The sequence below is a fragment of the Polyergus mexicanus genome, unplaced genomic scaffold, assembly GCF_030449975.1.
Source record: "Polyergus mexicanus isolate NDT 795.1 unplaced genomic scaffold, iyPolMexi1.0 SCAF_6, whole genome shotgun sequence".
Lineage (NCBI taxonomy): Eukaryota > Metazoa > Arthropoda > Insecta > Hymenoptera > Formicidae > Polyergus > Polyergus mexicanus.
This window is the reverse complement of record NW_027223326.1, coordinates 1,955,554-1,977,471: the sequence shown is the minus strand read 5'-3', so window position 1 is coordinate 1,977,471 and position 21,918 is coordinate 1,955,554. Positions and strand designations below refer to the sequence as shown.

Genomic DNA, 21,918 nt, shown 5'->3' with positions numbered 1-21,918 from the left:
TAATAAAATAATTCTTTTACGTTTTATTTTTATTTCAATGATTTTTATCCATTTTTCTTTTTCTTATTTTTATTTATAATTTAACTATTTTCTCTTATTCATTTTATTTCTTCCGTTTTAATCTTATTTAGCTTATGTTTTATTTATCACAAGTGTATTTTTTTCTTCATTTTTTACTTCACAATTTTTTGCTTGCACATTGTTTTTACCTCTAATTTTCAATATACTTGAATATATTTGATAAAAATATAAAAGAATTATATTAATATACAATTTCTTTGCACACACGATATTATAATTATAATTTAATGCATTGTCATAATAATGAAATATATATCGCCTTTTATCTTTATAATTTTTATCATACATATAAATTCTAGTGATGCACAAGGATACTAGCAATAAGCCATATTAATTATCGGACGAATAAAATAATGATGGCTTCGGACAAAGCATTCTTTTAATCGCGGAATGTTTCGTTTACAGTAGAACTATAATTATGCCATATGCTACACAAGTTATCGTAATTATATACAATGAATAGTAACGTACTTAGAACTGCAAATGCAAATATTACAGCGCGTATATCGTGGAGAAGAGTCCTATTGTTGGAAGATTATTTTCATTGGAAAAATAGCTGAGCTCTTGGCCGCGTTATTATCCGGATATTGAATCGCAATTTATATGCGGTTTAGGTACGGGTGTGCATATATTTATTGTGCATTAATTAATACGCATGCTTTTCACCGCGGCGAGTACGATTAATAAATAAGATTAATAAATAAGAAATATAATAAGAGAATATTGAGAAAATATGAAAATATTAATAGTTGTATTAGAGACAAGAGAGCGGATAATATAAACAATTCGTAAAAAAATAATTATAAGAGAAATATATTATAAAAATGGACAATCTCTTAATTTATTAAGGAATTCTTTGAAAGAAAATTAATCATATAAATGTATGAAAATTAATCATATTATTAATTAGTGCCAAAAAAAAAAAAAAACAAATTGTTTAAAAAAATAAATTGTAAATAATTTTCTTAAAAACAATTTTTTTTTTATACCAATTGATTTGTCTCATTATTCTGTACATAAAAGTATTACGATAAGATTATCAAAAACTAAATATTTTACGAGATATTTAATTTTTTATATATCAAAATATGTCAGATTAAAATATAAAATAACTCAAAAAGTACTTAATAAAAAAATACTTTATTATAGTGTTTTGGAAAGCTCTCGATGTCAGCTACAAGAATACTAAATAAAAAATGGGGGTTTCCATTTAAGATTTTAAAGTTGACCTTCACATGACCTTCAAATGATTTTCCAAGGTCAAATCATTGTCACCATCTTATGGCCCCCTTGAAGCCACGCAACTTTTGTCTGAAACATTTCTCGATTTAACGCAGCGTTTCCGAGATATTTGAGTGGGTCCTTTAAAATGGGACACCCTGTATGATAACGGGTTCATCGACATAGAGACAATCCTGATCCCGCGAAAAGCAGATGAATCATTTGGCGTTCTCCGAGTCTGAGCACATTTCACGTAGCGGCACAAAAGGATTGTCATCGCCAAGTCATTACCGCTCTCTTCACTGTCAACTACCTCGTCGCTTTGTCTTTTCGCTTAAGAATATGTATGAAACGCGTATATATCAATGTTTTCACATATAGCATATTTAGCAGTAAAGTTATCTATTTAAAATATTCGTTATAATGAAAGATTTAGAAGAAAAAAAATATTAAATTTTAACATATAAAAAATGATATTGAAACTATTTTACATAACTATTATACATAATTAAATGATAAAATAAATGATAATTAAATATAAAGAAGGATAAATAAATAATTTTAATATTTTTAAATATATCTAAAAAAAAACCATTTACAATATGATAATCGAATATTAATGATATGATATTGAAAAGAATAAACGAGATAAGGCTACATTAAAAAATTGCATCTATGCTACTATATTGTAGATCATTATTACGCACTATTGCCGATCATTAACGTTCATAATAGCGTAAACGAACGGTTTTTTTTTCTTCTTTTATTTGACCTTGTCACATTGTTTCGATTGGTTAGATTAGCTCGGCGAAAAAAGTCGCCTTGATCGTAATAATAAGTCCCACGATCGACATTTTTTCATGAATTAATGAAGATCCGGTTGTATTGCAGCTCGCCACATCCGTAGGGTATTCAAAGTTACATAATATTTAGAATAATATTTTGTCGTATTAAATTTTATATCCATGATAGACAGAGACAGAGGGTCATAAATTATTTTTAAGATTTCTGACATTCTTGTTATACTCATACAAATCGTCTTTTTCTTTATTTATAGACAAATTTATGACATATCTGTATAATATTTTTTCATTAAACATTCAGTGGATTTGAAATTCGTAAATTCGTGTATCTTGCACAAGATAATTAATTATTCTCATTTATCCTCTTCTGTATTTTGTACATCTTTGTTTTTGTATTTAGAAACATAATGATTTTATTAAATCGCGTTTCTAATTTCGACGCGTAGACGCATTTGATGGAGATGCAGATTAATGCGGAGAGAGAAAGACAAGAAACAGGCACTGCTTCGTGTCAGATTTCAAGGAGACGGCTGGAAGGAAACCAGACATTCAAGTATATATCAATTTTCATTTTATGTCAATTAATAAACGCGCATAATCGATCGATCGATATGCATTATTCTCTCTAAAGTGTGACGACATGAGAAATCGTAACTAATTTTAAAAACAAATGAAGACCGTACGGAGAAAAATTTGTTTTTCCAACAATTTTACATATTTTATTATAATATTTGAAGCAATATAGGTGGATCTAATTTTTATTAAAATGCCTGGAAAAGCATAATAATTATTAGATTCCTATAGGATGTGCATAAGTAATTTCGCAAAAGTATATAAAACATTTTAACGTAGATATTTTATGATATTAAAAATTGTGAATAATGTTATAATATAATTTTAAAATTTACAAGGATTTAATTCGCATTATTAATTAAAAATCAATATTTTTATATTAAATAATCTTTTTTCTGATTTTTTTCTTATATATTTTAAACGTTTCCTATGCGTAATTACGCTTCGATTTACATTCTTGTGCAAAAGAGAGATTGTCTTCAAATTTGTTTCTAAGAATTGATAAAACAAATCAATTTTGGCGAGTATTTAAAATTTTCCCTGGAGAGAAAATTGACACGTTGCATTTTTAATAAATTTATATATATATATATATATATATATATATATATATATATATATATGTGATTATGCAAATTTGGCGAGCAATTTCCTGCAACGCCACGCGTCGCAAGTCGATCGTTACGGGCGGGTGAGTGCAAGAAACTGCAGATATGACGTTCCCCCATGTTGATCGCGTCCATCGGCTGACCTCACGTATGCTAATTGTCACGGTTTTATCTGCACGCGAGCTCACCATCGTCGTAATATCAGTTAACTGCTGCGAAATAGAACACTAGGAGGGATTAGGCCGAGACACGGGGGAGAATCGAGGAATTTGAAATAACAATCGACTTGACAGTCGAATCACATCCGGTTATAATAAAAATGGTTATAATAAATAAAATTGAAATAAATTTTAACGCATTTCGATAATATCAAAAATTATTTAGTCAATTAATTTCCATTATTTACAAGACGTAGTTAGGAAAAAAGATGTGATCCTATATACACACGTGAAATCTAGATTAAATTAAATTGTATTAAATTAATTTAATTTACGCTCAATTAAATTGCATTTACGATAATAACTAGTTAAATATTTTGATACAAGTGTAATATCATAAATTATTCAGTTAATAGTATAACGTAAATTATTCAATTACTTTGTAATATCGTAAATTATTCGGTTAATTATTTTTGTCACTTAAAAGATATTATGAGAAGCAAATTAAATTGATGATTTGGGAAAAAGGGATGATGTAATCCTATATGCGAAATTAGATGAAATTAAATTGAATTACATTAATATTACGACGTTAAATTAAATTATATTACGATAATAATTAGTAATTAGATCAATTAAGATACTTTTACAGTAATTATCAAAATAGCGATATATACGATGTCAAGAAAAGATTCTAATTTTTTTATGCAAAATTCTAAATAAATATAATCTTTATCTTCGTTTGAGGAAGTTATTTCCGTATCATTAACAACACGAGAATCTCGTAAAAATTTCGATCCAATTGCAAATAATATCGCAGACGAGATCTAATTGCGAGTAAGCTGTGAGTAATTGGTCGTTGCAGACGTTGACCGGAAGTTCTCGGCCGGAGATTCCCCGCGTAATATCTCACTAACGGAATCTTATCAACGGCCTTGACGGTGCCTACTGTTGTTTATAACTGTCAAAGATTTATGCGAAAGGCCAAAGGCCATAAGGTGGTAAAAAGAAAAATAATAAAGTCATTTAGAATTAGATCTATCAAATATTCTATCTGGGTATATAATTGTAAAAAAAAAAAGGGAGGAGGAGACAAAATAATAAAAAAAGGAAAAGAAAAAGCGAGAAAAGAAGGAGCGAACGAAGAGAGAATAGAAGGGGAATATTAGGTGTACAACTTTGCTTCCGCCGTTTTTTTTTCCAAAATTCGAGGCTTTATTGTAAAAAACTGGTTATACATTTATGATTCAAAGTATTGTCCACTCCCAATGATCGTGCCAATTCTTTTCGACTTTGACTCGAGTCTTCATTAAGTAATGCCTCCAATTCTGCATCTTCGAAAACCTTCTCTCTTCCGCCGCTATGCCGGTCTTCGACGTGAAAATCACCGTTCTTGAAGCGTTGAAACCACTCGCGACACGTTCTTTCGCTAATAGCGGCTTCACCATAAGTATTTGAGAGCATTCGATGAGCCTCAGCCGCAAATTTCTTCACATTGAAGCAGAAAATTAAAACCTCCCGCAAATGACGAGAATTTGGCTCGTAAACTGACATTTTCAATCGAGAATAACTTTATGACGCAGACACAAATCGACTAATGTTTCTATGGGGTTATGTTGACAGATGCCCAAATTCATCGCATGACGTCTATGATCTATTTATTTCGACCACTACTTACCGCTAAAGCCATCTATAGGAAAACGGCGGAAGCAAAGTTGTACACCTAATATAAAAAGAAAACAAGATTATATATAAAATTGAAAAGAGAGATGAGAGTAAGAAGAAAGAGAAGAAATCATATATAATTTATTAAATTATAAAAGATTGTAATAATTTCGCAGAAAGCTTTATGCGAATCAGGAGGTCCATCATTAACTCAGGAGAACAAATAAGCTTCTTCGCTTCAAATATTCGAAGACGATTTTCTCGGTTCTCGATTTTATTGGCTTGTTCGTGCGACGACGACAATAATATTGCGAACAGAAGCATCAACGGCAGTACATCGTCACGCAATTCGACGAGGTCGCTGCCAAGGTCGTTACATGCATCCCTACCACCACCATCACCCTCATTGGATCGACGGGGGGGGGGGGGAAGGGGTAAATCGTGGAGGATCCTCCCAGTGATCGTCCGCTGGTCGTCGTCTTCGCGGAGTCAGTCCTTTCACTCGCAGGACGCGAGGGTGATCCAGCAGGTCTCGGTGGCGGGTTGATGGCCAATGAGAGTGGTAGGTCGTGGCCGCTGCGAGGATGCCACATCCTGGCAACAGGACCTCCTACTTGAACCTGTGGCGCGAATTCCTCGTCTTCAACACGACCGCCAAGAAGCTCGGCTTGAATCGCCGTCCGTTGGTGAGTCTCCTCTCTCTCTCTCTTTCTAGTCAATTTTCTTGAGAATTGACGGAAGTCAATTTGTAAGTGCGATCTTTAAAATTGACAAGCGAATGGACACTTCGATACTGTCACGTGTGACTCGGATGAGAAAAATCTACAGGGTGATTTTTATAATCGCATACTATGTATAAAACAACTGCAGTTTTTTTTAAATTTTAGCTTTTGATTTTACGAATAACTTTAGAGTCTTATAAATAATTAGGAATAAAATTTTCGGAATTATTTGAATATTTGAAAAAAATAAATTTTATTTCATTTTAAAGAATATGATGTTTAAATATCTTTTAACATACGCGGCTTTGGGACTAAATAAAACACAATTCTCCGATCACGTTTCGTCGATTGTAATTTCTGTAAAAATTAAATAAAAAGAAATTTCAATAAAAAGAGATGTAAGATTCGAAATTACATATCTATTTATAATTAGACATGTTTATTGCTGAATGTGTAATTATAGATATATGGTTTATCTCTTATCTTGACATATAAAACATTGCTTTTATCAATTTTTATCATTGCGCAGTCGAGCGCGATTTTCATTACTTTTGCAAACGAAAGATAAGTTATACGCTCTTTTGTTCGTACACCGCTTTCGTAAGTTATGACGCTGCCGAGATAATTATGATGTAATGATAACAGCAATACAAAGTATCTTATCAACGTACCTAAATCGTGAGTCAGAATTTGTCGCGATATATTTATGCCTGATTATCTCTAGCCGCGCGAAGAGATTATAAAATAAGTTAAGGAAAGTATTCTCGCGACAGCCGCTTATGCAAATTGTCAGCGCATTTTCAGTGCAATTTTTAAGATTTACACATTTATGCGAAGTTTTGGTCTTCCAGCTGTCATACATTTCGCGATTGAAACGAGAACTTTCGAACTAGAAGACACACGTTAATTAGATTTTCGCCAAGCAACTAATGAACTTTAAAGTCAATCGAATGTGGATAATGATAATTTTTGTGACAATAAAGTGGAATAAGGATAATATATTTTGCGAGGACAATATATAAAAAGTTTCTCCAATTTTTATTCGTTATTAAATATTATTAAATTTATTAAATACTTTTATTATTTATAAAATATTTAGTATTTATTAAATACTTTCTCTATTTAAATTATTAAATACTTTTTATTATTTATAATTCATTTTCATCAATAATCCAAATTTTTAATTAATATTGCAAATTATTTTAATGACTTTATTATTTTATTAATTGCGAAATAGAGAGAAAAGAATGAAATAAATTAATATTTTATTTCTTTGCAATACGTCTCTTTAAAAGTAAAAGATAATAGACATGTGTTGCCACTAAATTAACATGGAAGATTACTTTTCTTTTAATTACGATATAATTTATTTCTCTCTCTCTCTCTCTCTCTCTCTTTTTTCATTATAAAAAATCCTTCGGCTTTTACAATACGTGGAACTTGTTGGCACGATCCATGACAAGCTTGACAGAGGCGCTAATACGTCGAATTTGACGACGAATTAGCAACTATTCTAATATGCGATCGATAAGACCTCGATAAAGAACGCAGTTGCATCGCGAAAGACGCAACGAAATAGTCGAGATCGTTATTTTGATTGTTGTTCAAAACTCCGATCATAAGTGTGATAAATCTAAGAACAAATCACAGTTTCTTATTAATTTTTTATACCGTCTTTGTATTTTTATTTGCATCAATAATGCATTGTTCATATCCGTACAACGCTTCGCATCGCAATATGAATAGGAGCGATCTAAATATCATGACTCGCGATGGAAGATCGGTAATGACTAATGACATGTAATAGATATCAAAGAGGTAGTAATAGATAATGTTTACATGTTTTTCCACTCTACACATAGAGAATGCCTGTTTTAATTTTCATTAATGTGAAAAATATTTATCCTGAGAATCGAATAATGTTTGTGGAATCTAAAAAGTCGGAAAAAAAAATGAGGAAAACGCTCGAGAACTGATGATTCAAGAGAAATTACGTATTATTAATCATTTGTATTAAATCCTGAAATTCCAGAGACCTAGCGGGATGAATGTGTCCACGGTGTTCCCCGAAGGATACGCGGAAACTGAGCGAGTACAGCGTCTTGCGTCATCGATACCTAAGGAGGGGGAGGGAGGATTTAATCTGGAACGATATCAACGTAAGTACATTTTATTGCTTAATTTTATGTGTAAATATATTTTGTAACATAAAAGAAAAAATATTAAATATAATAAAATACAAAATATAAAATATGTTGTAATTATAATAAAAATATAATATAAACTATAAAATATAATTAATTAGAAGAAAAATAGATAATATTATTATAATTATCAAAGGAAAAATAAATAATTTCTTACAAAATTATAATTTAAATTTAATATATACAGGGTGTCCCATTTTAATCTCCTCAGGCAAATATCTCAAAAACCAAGCCCGGAAGAGAAAAATGTTTCAGACAAAAGTTGTTTGGTTTCGAGGGGGCCATAAAATGGTGACAATGATTTGACCTTGGAAAATCATTTGAAGGTCCTGTAAAGGTCAACTTTAAAATCTTAAATGGAAATCCCCATTTTTTATTTAGTATTCTCGTAGCTGACATCGAGAGCTTTCCAAAACACTATAATAAAGTATTTTTTTATTAAGTACTTTTTGAGTTATTTTATATTTTAGTCTGACATATTTTAATATAAAAAATTAAATATCTCGTAAAATATTCAGTTTTTGATCATCTTACCGTAATACTTCTATGTACAGAATAATGAGACAAATCAATTAGTATAAAAAAAAAAAATTGTTTTTAAGAAAATTATTTACAATGTATTTTTTTAAACAATTATTTGTTTTTTTTGGCACTAATTAATTTGTCTCATTATTCTGTACATAGTAGTATTATGGTAAAATTATCGAAAACTGAATATTTTACGAAATATTTTATTTTTTATATCAAAATATGTCAGATTAAAATATAAAATAACTCAAAAAGTACTTAATGAAAAAATACTTTATTACAGTGTTTTGGAAAGCTCTCGATGTCAGCTACGAGAATACTAAATAAAAAATGGGGGTTTCCATTTAAGATTTTAAAGTTGACCTTCACATAACCTTCAAATGATTTTCCAAGGCCAAATTATTATCAACATCTTATGTCCCCCTCGAAACCAAACAACTTTTGTCTGAAACATTTTTCTCTTCCGGGCTTGGTTTTTGAGATATTTGCCTGAGGAGATTAAAATGAGACACCCTGTATATATATTTTCTTTATTTTAATTTTCTTATCTTTTATTATATATAATTTTTAATTTACATAAGTCACATTCTGCAAAATTACATATTACAAAAATATTATTATTCATAAATATATAAATTATGAAATTATCTTATATTACGCTTTCACGAATTTTTAATATAATATATGAACCTATAAAAAAATCACATTTTTTAGATATATTATCTTGTTATATGTGTCTTATATAAAATAAGATACCTCTGTGTGCTTAACTTAAAAAACGAGCTCACAGATATGAATTTTACTCATTTGACAGCTAACAGCTGACAGCTTTAATAGCTAACGGCTTTAATATATGTTTTATCTGATTTTCCTTTAGAAAAACATATTCATATTATTATCATTTCTGTGGACATTTTTCAAATCGATTGTACGCATAACTATATAAATTATATCAAAACAAAAAGCGTGTTTTTGTTGCAGAAATATGTAACCGTTATTTAACGTTGTATCTGCATGAACGCATCGCTGCATATCATCATGCAATTATAAAACTAAATAAAAGTAAATAATATATCATATTGCGTGTCATCGTGTCCCGAGAAAGGGATCACGAGGCAATTCTCCGCTTAATTAATTTTTGCGGGAAAACCTTAATATACAGTGTAATGTGTCACTGATGCAACTCATTACAATCTTGCTAATATCTTAAATTCTTGCAATTGTATATCGAATCATTATGACACACTAGATGAAATTTCTAGAATTAATATATATTGAATGAAAAGTATAATATATTCACACAAGTAACTTTATAATATAAATCTTTTATAGATATATTATACATGTTATTCATCGTAAAGAGAAACAGCGACATTATTATTTGTAGAATGCTTTGAATTTGTATTTATATTACAAGTAAATTACACTCTTTTACTGACTTTTTTCTAAATCAATGGAATGAAATTTCAACATTCTTCTACAATAAAGTTTTGATTATTAATCACTATGATCGCTATGAATCCCTATTTTATCGCCGTAAGGTATAGCTGTATCAGCTTTACACGCATTTAATTTTACACCGTTTTAAATCGTTCTCGATAGATTGCGACTCGTGAAAAGAACACGTAAACGTACGGACTTTGTACACATTCGAAAATTGTTTAATATAATTTATCGTTAGGGTAATTTTTTATTCCTTGTCTTTCATAACATGAAATCTTCAAACCACTCTTTTTAATTAAAATAGTCTTCCCATACAATTTACAGGCATGAATAATAAATAGCAAATTAAAATTTTCAATCCACGAATCAGCCACATTAGAATATGTAAATGATTATTACATTCTCAAAATACATGGAGAAGTCGGATTTATTTTCCAGGGTTCTTGTTTCTTATTTTTTTGAAATTTTTTTATGTAATTGTCGTCCCTGTTTTTCAAACAAAATTGGCGAGTTACAAAGTGAAAAAGATTCTATACGACATTGCACGTTGCATTCTAATTATCGGTAATTATCAATACTTATCGCGCACAAAGAATACAACTTACTTATTTTATTTGATATTTTGCAAATGTTAAAATATATATATTCTTTATTTTATTTTAATCTTTCTCGTACCTTTAAGAATGCGATAAATTGACTTAATGAAGAAATTTTACTCTTCCTTTGAATATTATATTTTATACAAGTATTGGTAATTGCTGGTATTTAAAAAAAAAAATTCAAAGTTGCTCATTTTATTTATATTTTTGCTCATTTAATTTAAAATTTTGTAATTCTTTCTTATTTTGCTTTCATCTCTGTCGAAATTTTTTAAAACCGAAAGATTATTTTTATATATATATATTCGATGAAATAACCTCGGACCGAGGCGTGAACGGAAATAAGCAAATTGTACGGAACGGAAACTTTTGCATTTCATGGATATATTGACATGTCTGATTTTCTATGCGTCGATAATTATAGAGTTCTCGGCTATAATTCGCATCCAACGGCGGCTTCCGCGCGCGCGATTAGCATCTGCTGTTAATGTTCTGTGAAATTGTGTTCTAACGATCTCGATGATCGCCGCAATAATGCGACGATCGACGATACATGTTTACGAGTTATTGATTCATTATTACGCGCAGAAAGAACGCGCTCTTTAATCGCTTTTATCGTTAACCTGTCATTCTATTCTTCACGCTGGCATACGATACTATTAAAATATCTTTCCGAACAGTCGGCAGAATCCTTTTTTAATACAGAATTTTCTTCTATTCTTGCGCGAGTTCATATCAATTTATTAACATAAATCAAATTTAAGCCCTTAAGTGTAAATAAAAACTTAAAAATTTAAATTTTCTTTTTCAGTAGACTCTTCTCTCGATTTATTTTATTATTAATGCTTTCCCTATTCGCATATACTTAAGTTAGATGCGAAATTATGATTGTGTGGAACAAATTTATTTTACGAGTCTTCCGGGGACGCGATGCAATTAAGTTTTATGCATTTATGGTGAGTCGAAGAGCCTGGCGATAATATTCTCACCTTGAATTAAAATTTAAAATTTTTGTAAAATTGCGCACGAAAAATAACTTGTTTTTGTTATTTAACTGCCGTCCCTAAAGTGTAAGAGCTGCCAAGCATAACGCGCATGTATAAGAATAAATTTAAATAAAATTAATTAAAATAAAGTGAATAATTTTTATTAACGTTTCAAAATTACAATGATAAGTATAATGTCCGATCTAATGAAAATTTAATTGATATGAATTTTCATAATTTTTGAATATTGAATATCGCGAGTTCATTTTAAATTTTAATAATTTAAGCTTTTATCGAGTTTTATTCTATATATATATACAGGGTGTCCCATTTTAAAGGACCCACTCAAATATCTCAGAAACACTGCGTTAAATCGAAAAATGTTTCAAACAAAAGTTGTGTGGCTTCAAGGGGGCCATAAGATGGTGACAATGATTTGACCTTGGAAAATCATTTGAAGGTCATGTGAAGGTCAACTTTAAAATCTTAAATGGAAACCCCAATTTTTTATTTAGTATTCTTGTAGCTGACATCGAGAGCTTTCCAAAACACTATAATAAAGTATTTTTTTATTAAGTACTTTTTGAGTTATTTCATATTTTAATCTGACATATTTTGATATAAAAAATTAAATATCTCGTAAAATATTTAGTTTTCGATAATCTTACCGTAATACTTCTATGTACAGAATAATGAGACAAATCAATTAGTATAAAAAAAAAATCGCATTGTGTAAAACACAAGTTACATTAGCTCACTTGTACGTGGTTAACATACATTCACGTTCTTTCGAGAATATTAAATAAATTAAAATAAAATATATTTTCTCAATAAGTATTCCCCCCCTCCCCTCTTAGAAAATATATTAAAGATACTCAGTAGGTTGAAGAATTAAATAAAAAAATTATCCTTATATAACACGATATGTATAATAATTCCTGAATTTAATGGAATTTTTTTCCTATTGTGTGTGTAAAATACGCAGTAAAATACAGATCTATTATTAGGATTCTTGTTGTTCAAAACTAATTACGGAAGTTGAAGGAGTTAAATAGAAGACAATCAATGATCTCATCAGCTATGCTAAATCATTCTTCGATCGCGATGCCTCGTTCACCGGACATGTCATTAAAACGTTGCAGTACGTTTTGCATTGAAACGCCGTGATTATTTCCCTCCCGCGAATTCCTGAACGCGAATTGCATAATTGTGCGCGTTTCTCCGTTTCTCAGAACAGCTCATCGTCCTTCATTCGCGCTATCGCGACAAATCTACTTAATCGCTCACCTAATTTCGCGTATACGATAGACAATTAGACAAAATTAAACAGATTACTATTTTGTATCGTTTTGCTCATTAGAGAGATCTCTTTGCTGCGGATACGCAATCGCAGTTTTTCTATGTTGCCGCCTATCCACTCGAACGATTCATTACATGTGCGATAAATCTAAATGACTTACATTTATCTCATGATTACTAAGTACGAGAATAATCATGAATTAAAATTAGCCAATGTCTATAAAATATTGGGTTGAGTAAAAAGTCATTGCATATTTTTTGTATGTTTTTCAAAGTTATTTATTTATATAAAGAACAAAGATCGATCAATGATATATTTTCCATTTTGTTCGATGACCTTTTGCCATCTTTCGGTGAGCTTCATAATTCCCCGTTCGTAGAAGGACCTGTCTTTATTGGCGAAAAACTGAACAAGGTGCTGATTTACCGCCTCATCTGAATTTAACGTTACTCCACGCAAGGAGTTTTGAAGAGAGCGAAACAAGTGGAAGTCTGACGGCACAAGGTCAGGCGAGTATGTTGGATGGGGCAACACATCCCATCCAAGTTCCAATAATTTTTGACGGGTCGCCAAAGATGTGTGTCGTCTCGCGTTGTCGTGATGGAACACAACTCCTTTACGATTGACGAGCTCCGGACGTTTCTGGATGACAGATTCGTTCAAACTATCCAATTGCCGACAGTACACATCCGAATTGATTGTTCGGTTCCTTGGTAGGAGCTCAAAAAACACCACACCCTTCCAATCCCACCACACTGAGAGCATAACCTTCCTCTGATGAAGTTCTGCTTTTGAAGTCGTTTGAGGCGAATCATCACGTCGGGACCAAGACCGTTTGCGTTCCACATTGTTGTAAACAATCCACTTCTCATCACCAGTTATCATTCGTTTCAAGAAAGGATCGTTTTCTTCACGTTTCATGAGCATATCGCAGATGTTTATACGCGCCGTCAAATGAACTTCTTTGAGTTCACGAGGAATCCAAATATCGAGCTTGCTTACGTATCCCAGCTTCTTTAGGTGGACGTGAACACTTTTTTGACTGATCTTCAATGTTTCTGCAATCTCTCGTGTCGTATAACGTGGGTTTGACTTGATCAATGCCTTTATTTTGTCGTCATCAACCTCGGTGGGCCTTCCTGACCGAGGAGCATCTTTGAGATCAAAATCACCAGCGCGGAATTTCTTGAACCAGTTTTGGCCCTAACGTTCTTGTAGAGCATCGTCACCGTAAACTTTACGCAATTTTTCACAAGCTTGACGCGCGTTCTTCCCTTTACGGAACTAAAACAGTAAAATATGGCGAAAATGCACAGTTTGGTCTTCCATCTTCAACTTGTTGTAAAATCTCCAAAACTCAACCAAATCGCTCAATTTTTTTTTTTTAGAATGAAGCTTAAACCGTCAGCTGTTAAACGATATATGACAAACATATGTGTGAATGACTCTAGTACTGCCAAAACTGAACTAATGCCATCTGTTGCAAAAATACGCAATGACTTTTTACTCAACCCAATAATAATTCGCAAGTGATATATGTATCTTTAATTATTCAAAAATTTGCAACTCCTAGTTTACAATTAACAAGTAATAAATTTTGATGTTTTTTAAATTAACAAATATTTCTTTTTTTTTTTTAATACATATGTAATAACATACATATATATAATCTCTGTATTTCTCTTTTATGTTTATTGTAATTATTTTCTTTTCTATAAAACAGTTTGTCCAATTGAAATTTATTTATATTGAATTGCGCACGATTAAAAATAATGTTAATATTAGTCATAATAAAATGAAATTTTTACATGAAATTAACATCAAATTAAAATAGAAATACGAAATTTTTTTTTTTTTTTTTTTTTAATTTTCTATCGTACTTATGTATTGTATTATTTCTCATTTTTATTGTACTATTTCTCTTTCTCTCCGTCATAGATTGTTTAATTTTATTATTTAAATAAAATAAATATGTTTTTCATTTCTAGAATAATTATTTTAATACAAATCGATTCGCTTAAATAATGAATTTTTTTGAATAACGCAATAAAAAGTGTCCGAGATGAGGATTCGTCGATAATTGATAATCGCTAACATTTTTATATGAATGCCTTACGGATTTCGAGCCACACTTTGTGTTGAGAGACTCTTATATCGATGTCAAACATTAGATCTGCGTATTATATCTTCGATCTATCTTCGGGCTAATGCGTGACTCAATATTTCATTGAGTTTTATTATCTTTTTAATGTGTTGTGATTCTGTCCAACTATAAGTTGTCACGATAACAAAGATAAATACATTCTATCTTATATTTACAATATATTTCCACAAAATTAATAGCATGTAAGAAGAAGCAAATTGAAGGGAAATTTTCATATACTTTTGCGCTATATTTTGTGTTTTCGTAACCGTATATAACTATTTGCATTAAATTTCTATATCACAATTAATATAGAGTATAAAGAGCCAGATGTAACGTACACAATATAACAGTGTAAGACGCGCGCATGTGAGGAATTCTTTTTACAGGTTATGTATATAAACAACACACATGTAATTATTCTCGTAGCAAATGTGGCGCACGATAATGTAACGCGAGTGTAGCAGCGACGATGAATGCACAACGCTAATTGCGGAAGCTATTTACAACCGAGTCGCTTCGCCGCCGCGTAACGACCCAATTAATAGCGTTTAATTACCGTGTCTGTTGCCACTGCGTTTCGGCGAGAGAATCGAGAGAATCTTGTCGACAGTGCAATATTTATCTACCGCAGGTAGCGTTGATAAACATTGATAACGCGTTGTGATTTAAACATACGCAATTCTGCATTCTCTATTTTCGACAGGGTCATAAAGATTAAGAGAAAGGCAGAGATCTTATTTTGTGGATAGAATAAATTGGTGAATTTCTTTAGAAGGTATCAAAAAGTCGAAGTATTTTATTTTTATTAAATTGTGAAGAGAATTTATATTAGGTGTACAACTTTGCTTCCGCCGTTTTCCTATAGATGGCTTTAGCGGTAAGTAATGGTCGAAATAAATAGATCATAGACGTCATGCGATAAACTTGGGCATCTGTCAACATAACCCTATAGAAACATTAGTCGATTTGTGTCCGCATCATAAAGTTATTCTCGATTGAAAATGTCAGTTTACGAGCCAAATTCTCGTCATTTGCGGGAGGTTTTAATTTTCTGCTTCAATATGAAGAAATCTGCGGCTGAGGCTCATCGAATGCTCTCAAATACTTATGGTGAAGCCGCTATTAGTGAAAGAACGTGTCGCGAGTGGTTTCAACGCTTCAAGAACGGTGATTTTCACGTCGAAGACCGGCATAACGGTGGAAGAGAGAAGGTTTTCGAAGATGCAGAATTGGAGGCATTACTTAATGAAGACTCGAGTCAAAGTCGAAAAGAATTGGCACGATCATTGGGAGTGGACAATACTTTGAATCATAAATGTATAACCAGTTTTTTACAATAAAGCCCCGAATTTCGGGAAAAAAAACGGCGAAGGCAAAGTTGTACACCTAATATTTTATGTAGAATTTTTACGATTTTAATTCTCACTCTTTTGATAAACTTCATATATATATATCTCTTTATTCATATTATTTAAATTATATGAATATAATAAAAAAAATTCTCTTTATACGCCCCAACTCTCGGCTTACCCAGTATGTTTATTTTTTCTTTATCTCGAGTTCGCCAAGGACATGATATCGACAAAGTTTGCAGGCATTTTTATATCGCTCCATGCATTACAGCAACTCATTGACTTAATGTACGTCACGTTGAATTGAATTTTTGTAACGAAAGAGATCGCCTCTCGTCACGCCCACGCGAGAGCGATTTTTCAACTCGCGCGTTAAAAGAAGCGTGTTTTTTTATCCGACGACGAAAATGAAAGTGAAGAAAGATAGAGAGAGAGAGAGAGAGAGAGAGGATCGAATTGGATAATTTTTACTGACACATCATACCATAAATTTATTAACATAAGTTTATTTTTTTAAATTACACAATATGTAAAAATTGATATTTATTATTTTATATGTTATATATATTTACAACATATATTAAACTGATTTAACATATAATAATTTATAATGTAATTATTTAATAGTAAATAAACATAAATGGTTAAAAAATCAACGATGACGAATCTGAGGCGAATCGGAAGTCGCTGTTCTCGAAACGTGTTTTCTATAAATACTTACAATTAGAATTTCAATGAATTATATAAGAATATAAATTACAAATTAGTATTGACCGTTAAAGGTCATCTATCTGTTAAATGAGATTCATCGCGAATTCATGAATGGTACTGTCCACGCGCGCGTATAGGGCGAGGCACGTGCTTTACACATGCCAAACGTTTTCGCGTGGCACTTACGGTTGTTTTTACTACGTATGACATGCGTTATGTGTCTCTGCATTTTACGAACGATTAAATATAATAATTAATTAGAAGAGATACGCGCGAGTAAAATTTATATTCTATAATAAATCTGGAATATGCAAAAACACAGTTTTCGAAAGACGTCGAAAAAAAAATATCGCGAGGAAGTGTTGGAAATATATTCTAGATTTGCAAATAAATCTTAGATGGCTTTGGGCATGAAAATTTTTCAGAACTGATAAAAAGAGAGTGAATAAATTTTACACGTAGGCTTAAAATTTTGCAATAATTTCCTCTCTTGGCATATAAAAAAAAAAAAAAAAAAAAAAAAAAAAAAAAAAAAAACAGAATTATATTTTAATTTAATTATAACCGTGTGTATTTTTAATTATATATGTATGGGTTTATAATTTAATAAAAACAAATCTTTTATAAAATACTATCCGATTATATCGAAAATTCGTTTATTTAATATCGATAAACTTTTACTATTTAGTGATTGGATTTTTATAAAATCTCTTAAATATCGTAACTTATATTAGACGTCGCGATTACAGGTATGCGATAGATCGGGTTTCACGTCCTGACAGATCGAGAACGATAGAATCTCAGTTGTACCCCGTGTGCGAGCGACTTCTTCCTTCCTCAAGAAGCTTTCGCCGCACGTTCGGTGGGAGACTCCGAAGCGGTGACAGGAGGGCGGCAGGGAGATCCGCGTGCGCGCGTTGTTTGGGAAGAGGGAGGACCCCGTGGTTGGCGAACGCAAGCGATATATGAAGGCGAAACTCGCGCGCACGTCGCCCAGAATCTCTCTCACGTGGTGTGCACTCGCGATAGCGCAGGAAGTGCCGGTCCTCCTGTCAAATGCTCTCTTCGCGTTTTCCCACACGCGTAAACATACGTTATATTTTCAAATTTTCTAATTGAAAGTTAGTGACAAGTACGCCCGAAAACGCTGTCGAGGTGATTTCTGTTTGCAAGTTGTCGAGTGCGATCGAAATCGATTCGTCTTCGCCGACGTGGGTAACTTCCTCGAGGATATTTAAGGGAAATCCGAAGGGGTGGTAGAGCAAACTGGTCGCTGGGGTATTGAAGCTATCATGAGCAAACAGTGGAAAGGTATGTGATATGGGATTATTGATTGTCGACGAGGACATTGAGGAAAGCTTGCAAGAACAACAATTGATGGCAAAATATTCTTGTTAAATATTCTTTGCCTTTGGAATGTTCACTGGATCAAAAAATTGATCAACTTTATCTTTAGATCTCCACTTGAATTTTTTATAATTATTATATTATAAATTATCTTGTTTATCCAAGACATTTATCTTATTTCTTTATTACATCGTAAATTATCTTGTCTTTTTTTTTAATGTCGTTATTTTTTATTTCGTATAAAATCCATATGCATTCCCCTTAGGATCTAATCGTGGAGAGATTTGATTTCGATAAGAGGCGCTAGATGGTAAAAATTTTTTTGTCTCACAGGTCAGTGATTCGAAGATTTTAGCAAAATATATTTCTGTTTTACAAAAACAAAATATGCATAAACATAAAATACTCGTTACACTTGCAAATAAGTAATATTTGCATTTCTTTCAAATAATCATGTATCAACGATAAATGTCGCGGACGAAATCAAAATTTTTTTTAAGTATTTTAAAGATGCGGAAACATTTATCGACATAAACATTTTTATCCCGATCACACGTGTAGAAAAAAAAAAGAGGAAGTAGTCGATCAATGAAAATGATAAGTGGAAGAATTCAAGGTAGTATTTATCGTGACGATGCATACAAACGAAGATATGCGTCGTTTGTTAATTGGATAGCAAATTACACAGGCAAACTGTGTAATAAATTACATAGGCAAACTGTATGCTCTACCATTGTGATCTATGAAAAAACCATATACAGGGTGTCGTGAGAAAAAAAAGGTATCTGCTTTTATTTGTTTAAATCTTGTAAAATAAATCGTATAAAATGAAGATTCTTTTCTAAACATTTTAGTTATATTATATGTTAAAATTAATACAACGAAATAAATTGTGATCGATAAAATGTATAATATTCTAGAATCAAATATTTAAAAATTAGAGAAATATTAATAATTAGAAATTATAACAATTAGAATTTATAAAATGTATTATCATTTGTAGATAATTATTGTTTCGCAATAGTTGTCGGCGTACTTAAAAGCGCTTCGGCGTTTAAAGATGTTCGAGAAATTCCTTACGATAATGCGTCGGGCATTCGTAACTTTCATCTTTAATTTGTATCAAACATTTATTACACATTATGTTATCATGCGGATGCCTTTTAATCACGCCTTTTAATCACAACTGTATAATCCACTCCACTGCGCTTCAATAGGCGATCAGAGACACATGTTTCTTATACATATTGTTTGATATTGTGATAAAAAGATTGTTATTTTTGTAATTATCCATCTTGTCACACTTTTTCATTTCAACTCTCTAATTTAATTTACACGATAATATAAACTGAATTATAAATCAATTAATAAACTTCAAATGAAGAAAATATAATTACAAGAATCTTGATTGAATTTAAAAATTGTATTAGATAAATAAATAAAATTTTAATTAAAAATTTTTACGAGAGAGGTAAAATTACTGTTTTTTTTTTTCCCCTCTTCGGTTATTTTAAATACAAGAATTATTGTGAAACTGAATACATAGGAATTATTTTTAATCAAGGAGATTAGATCACTGTTGCGAAAATTAAAGTTGGAAACACCCATTTTTTTCAAATGCTTAAGTTGTCGGAAAAATTGAAAAGAATTACAGTTAGATTTAACTCTTCGATTTTCTTTCGCAGGTGTCAAGGAGTTTGTCGGCTTTGAGGAGGTCACCAAACTCGACTTCCTGGTGATGCTGTTCGCCGAGATTCTGGGCACGTTCCTGTTGGTTTTCATAGGCTGCGCCTCATGCGTCACCTGGACGGATACGCCGACTGTCGTGCACATTGCGTTTACCTTCGGCCTCGCCGTGGCAAGTTTGGCGCAGGTAAGTGTTGTTGCCTCTTCTCTAATCGTAAGGATAAAAAATTTTATTTAAAAAAATAAAATTGAAGGCATATGAAATTTTTAATTTAATATTCTCAAATTTATTTAAGATTTCTATGTTAAAGAGAAGTTTAAATTTGGAGATTCTATTTGTATAGAATTTATTTATCAATGATTCAATTAATTAGTTTTTGATATTAAAATGTAAATAGTAAATTTAAATGAAATAAATCAGATTTGAATTATTATTGAATTTTAATCTTAATCATAATAGATAACGCAAACAAAGCTGTAAATTATTTATAACAGGCAGCTTTTTGAGAGATTATACTTTGCGATAAAAGAGAAGCGGTGATAGAGTAAAAATATTTTCGGGTAAATTTAGAGAGAGAGAGAGAGACAGATGGAGGAAATCTGTCTCATCAAAATTATGACGAGTTCTTTTCTCCTTCTATTATTCTGTTCTTGGGTGGTTTTTGCCCGTTTGAGTTTAACTGCCGAAATACATGTGCAAGTTTATATCAAAAAATTGTGATATGAATATATAACGACACGAACTAAGATTTGCTCGCCGAAAATATTTTATTATGTCCGTGCAAATTCTTATCTTTGCTCGTATATATATATATATATGTGAACATCCTTCTATTTTGCCTTCTCGAGTATTTTTTACTTTTAATGTTTTATCTTATTACTTTATACTAATAAAGATATGTGGTTTTAATATTTAATTTGTATTGATTAATTAATTTATTTACAATAATAATTTATTCGCACGTGTATACTTTCAACGGTATTTTTATAACACACATGACAATCAATAGCAGAAAATTTAACTTTCTATTAATATACAACTTACACACTCTCTCTCTCTCTCTCTCTCTTTCTCTTATATTAAAAGGAATTATAATTTAAAAAATAATTATCGACTAGCTGAAATTTCTTGAGCAACGAAAAAAAAAAATAAAATAATTTGTTTATTAATTCAGACGTTTAATTAATCCACAATGCAAAAATTTGCATTGCAAAGATTCCCATTTAGTAAGGATTAATATCAGATACAAAGCGACAGTTTCGCAAAAATGTTCACGAACCAAAAGACTTTGCAGCATACAGCGGGAGATTCTACAAAAAAGGAATAGCATTATTCTCTCGACGACATTTTAATGATATTTGCATTTAACGAAGACACGCGTACGAGAAAGAAGTGCGTATCATCGTCTCGCTTGTTACGTCACGATTAATAATTAATTAATATATCTTGTGTGTTGAGCGTTTTTTGTATAGTATCTCTCGCGCGTAAAACCTGCTCCTCGCGTCTGCTAAATGAGCCACATCGATCACGATTATGTTTCGGATACCCGCTGAATGGAGAGACACACGCTTCTTAAAAGATCGTGTGTCTGTAAAGATATGTATGAATTCTGTAGATGTTGTTAAACGCGCGCGGCCCTCTTGTACTTTGTATTCCAATGGCAGATGAGCTAACAAATGCACTAACTTACTTTTCGTCGTCATTGTAATTGCGACTGTAAAACTGTGTGACTGACAACTGCATAATTAATAATTCTTTCCGCGATACTTAAGGTTTGCAATTTT

At 31.3% G+C, this 21,918-nt stretch overlaps 1 protein-coding gene across 3 annotated transcripts in view; it reads left to right on the top strand.

Moving 5' to 3' along the window:
• The first annotated feature begins 5,580 nt into the window (after window positions 1-5,580).
• LOC138934100 (aquaporin AQPAn.G) overlaps window positions 5,581-21,918 on the top strand; it is a 38,028-nt gene continuing 21,690 nt past the window's right edge. For 2 of the 3 annotated variants that reach the window (XM_070297536.1, XM_070297535.1), the window contains exons 1-3: window positions 5,581-5,795; window positions 7,864-7,990; window positions 20,133-20,320. In XM_070297536.1, the coding sequence (XP_070153637.1) occupies window positions 5,694-5,795; window positions 7,864-7,990; window positions 20,133-20,320 (417 nt within the window). In that variant the 5' untranslated portion in view covers window positions 5,581-5,693. Of the gene's footprint in view, window positions 5,796-7,863; window positions 7,991-17,958; window positions 18,412-20,132; window positions 20,321-21,918 lie in introns of those variants that run through there. The other variant, XM_070297537.1, reaches the window with a different exon arrangement.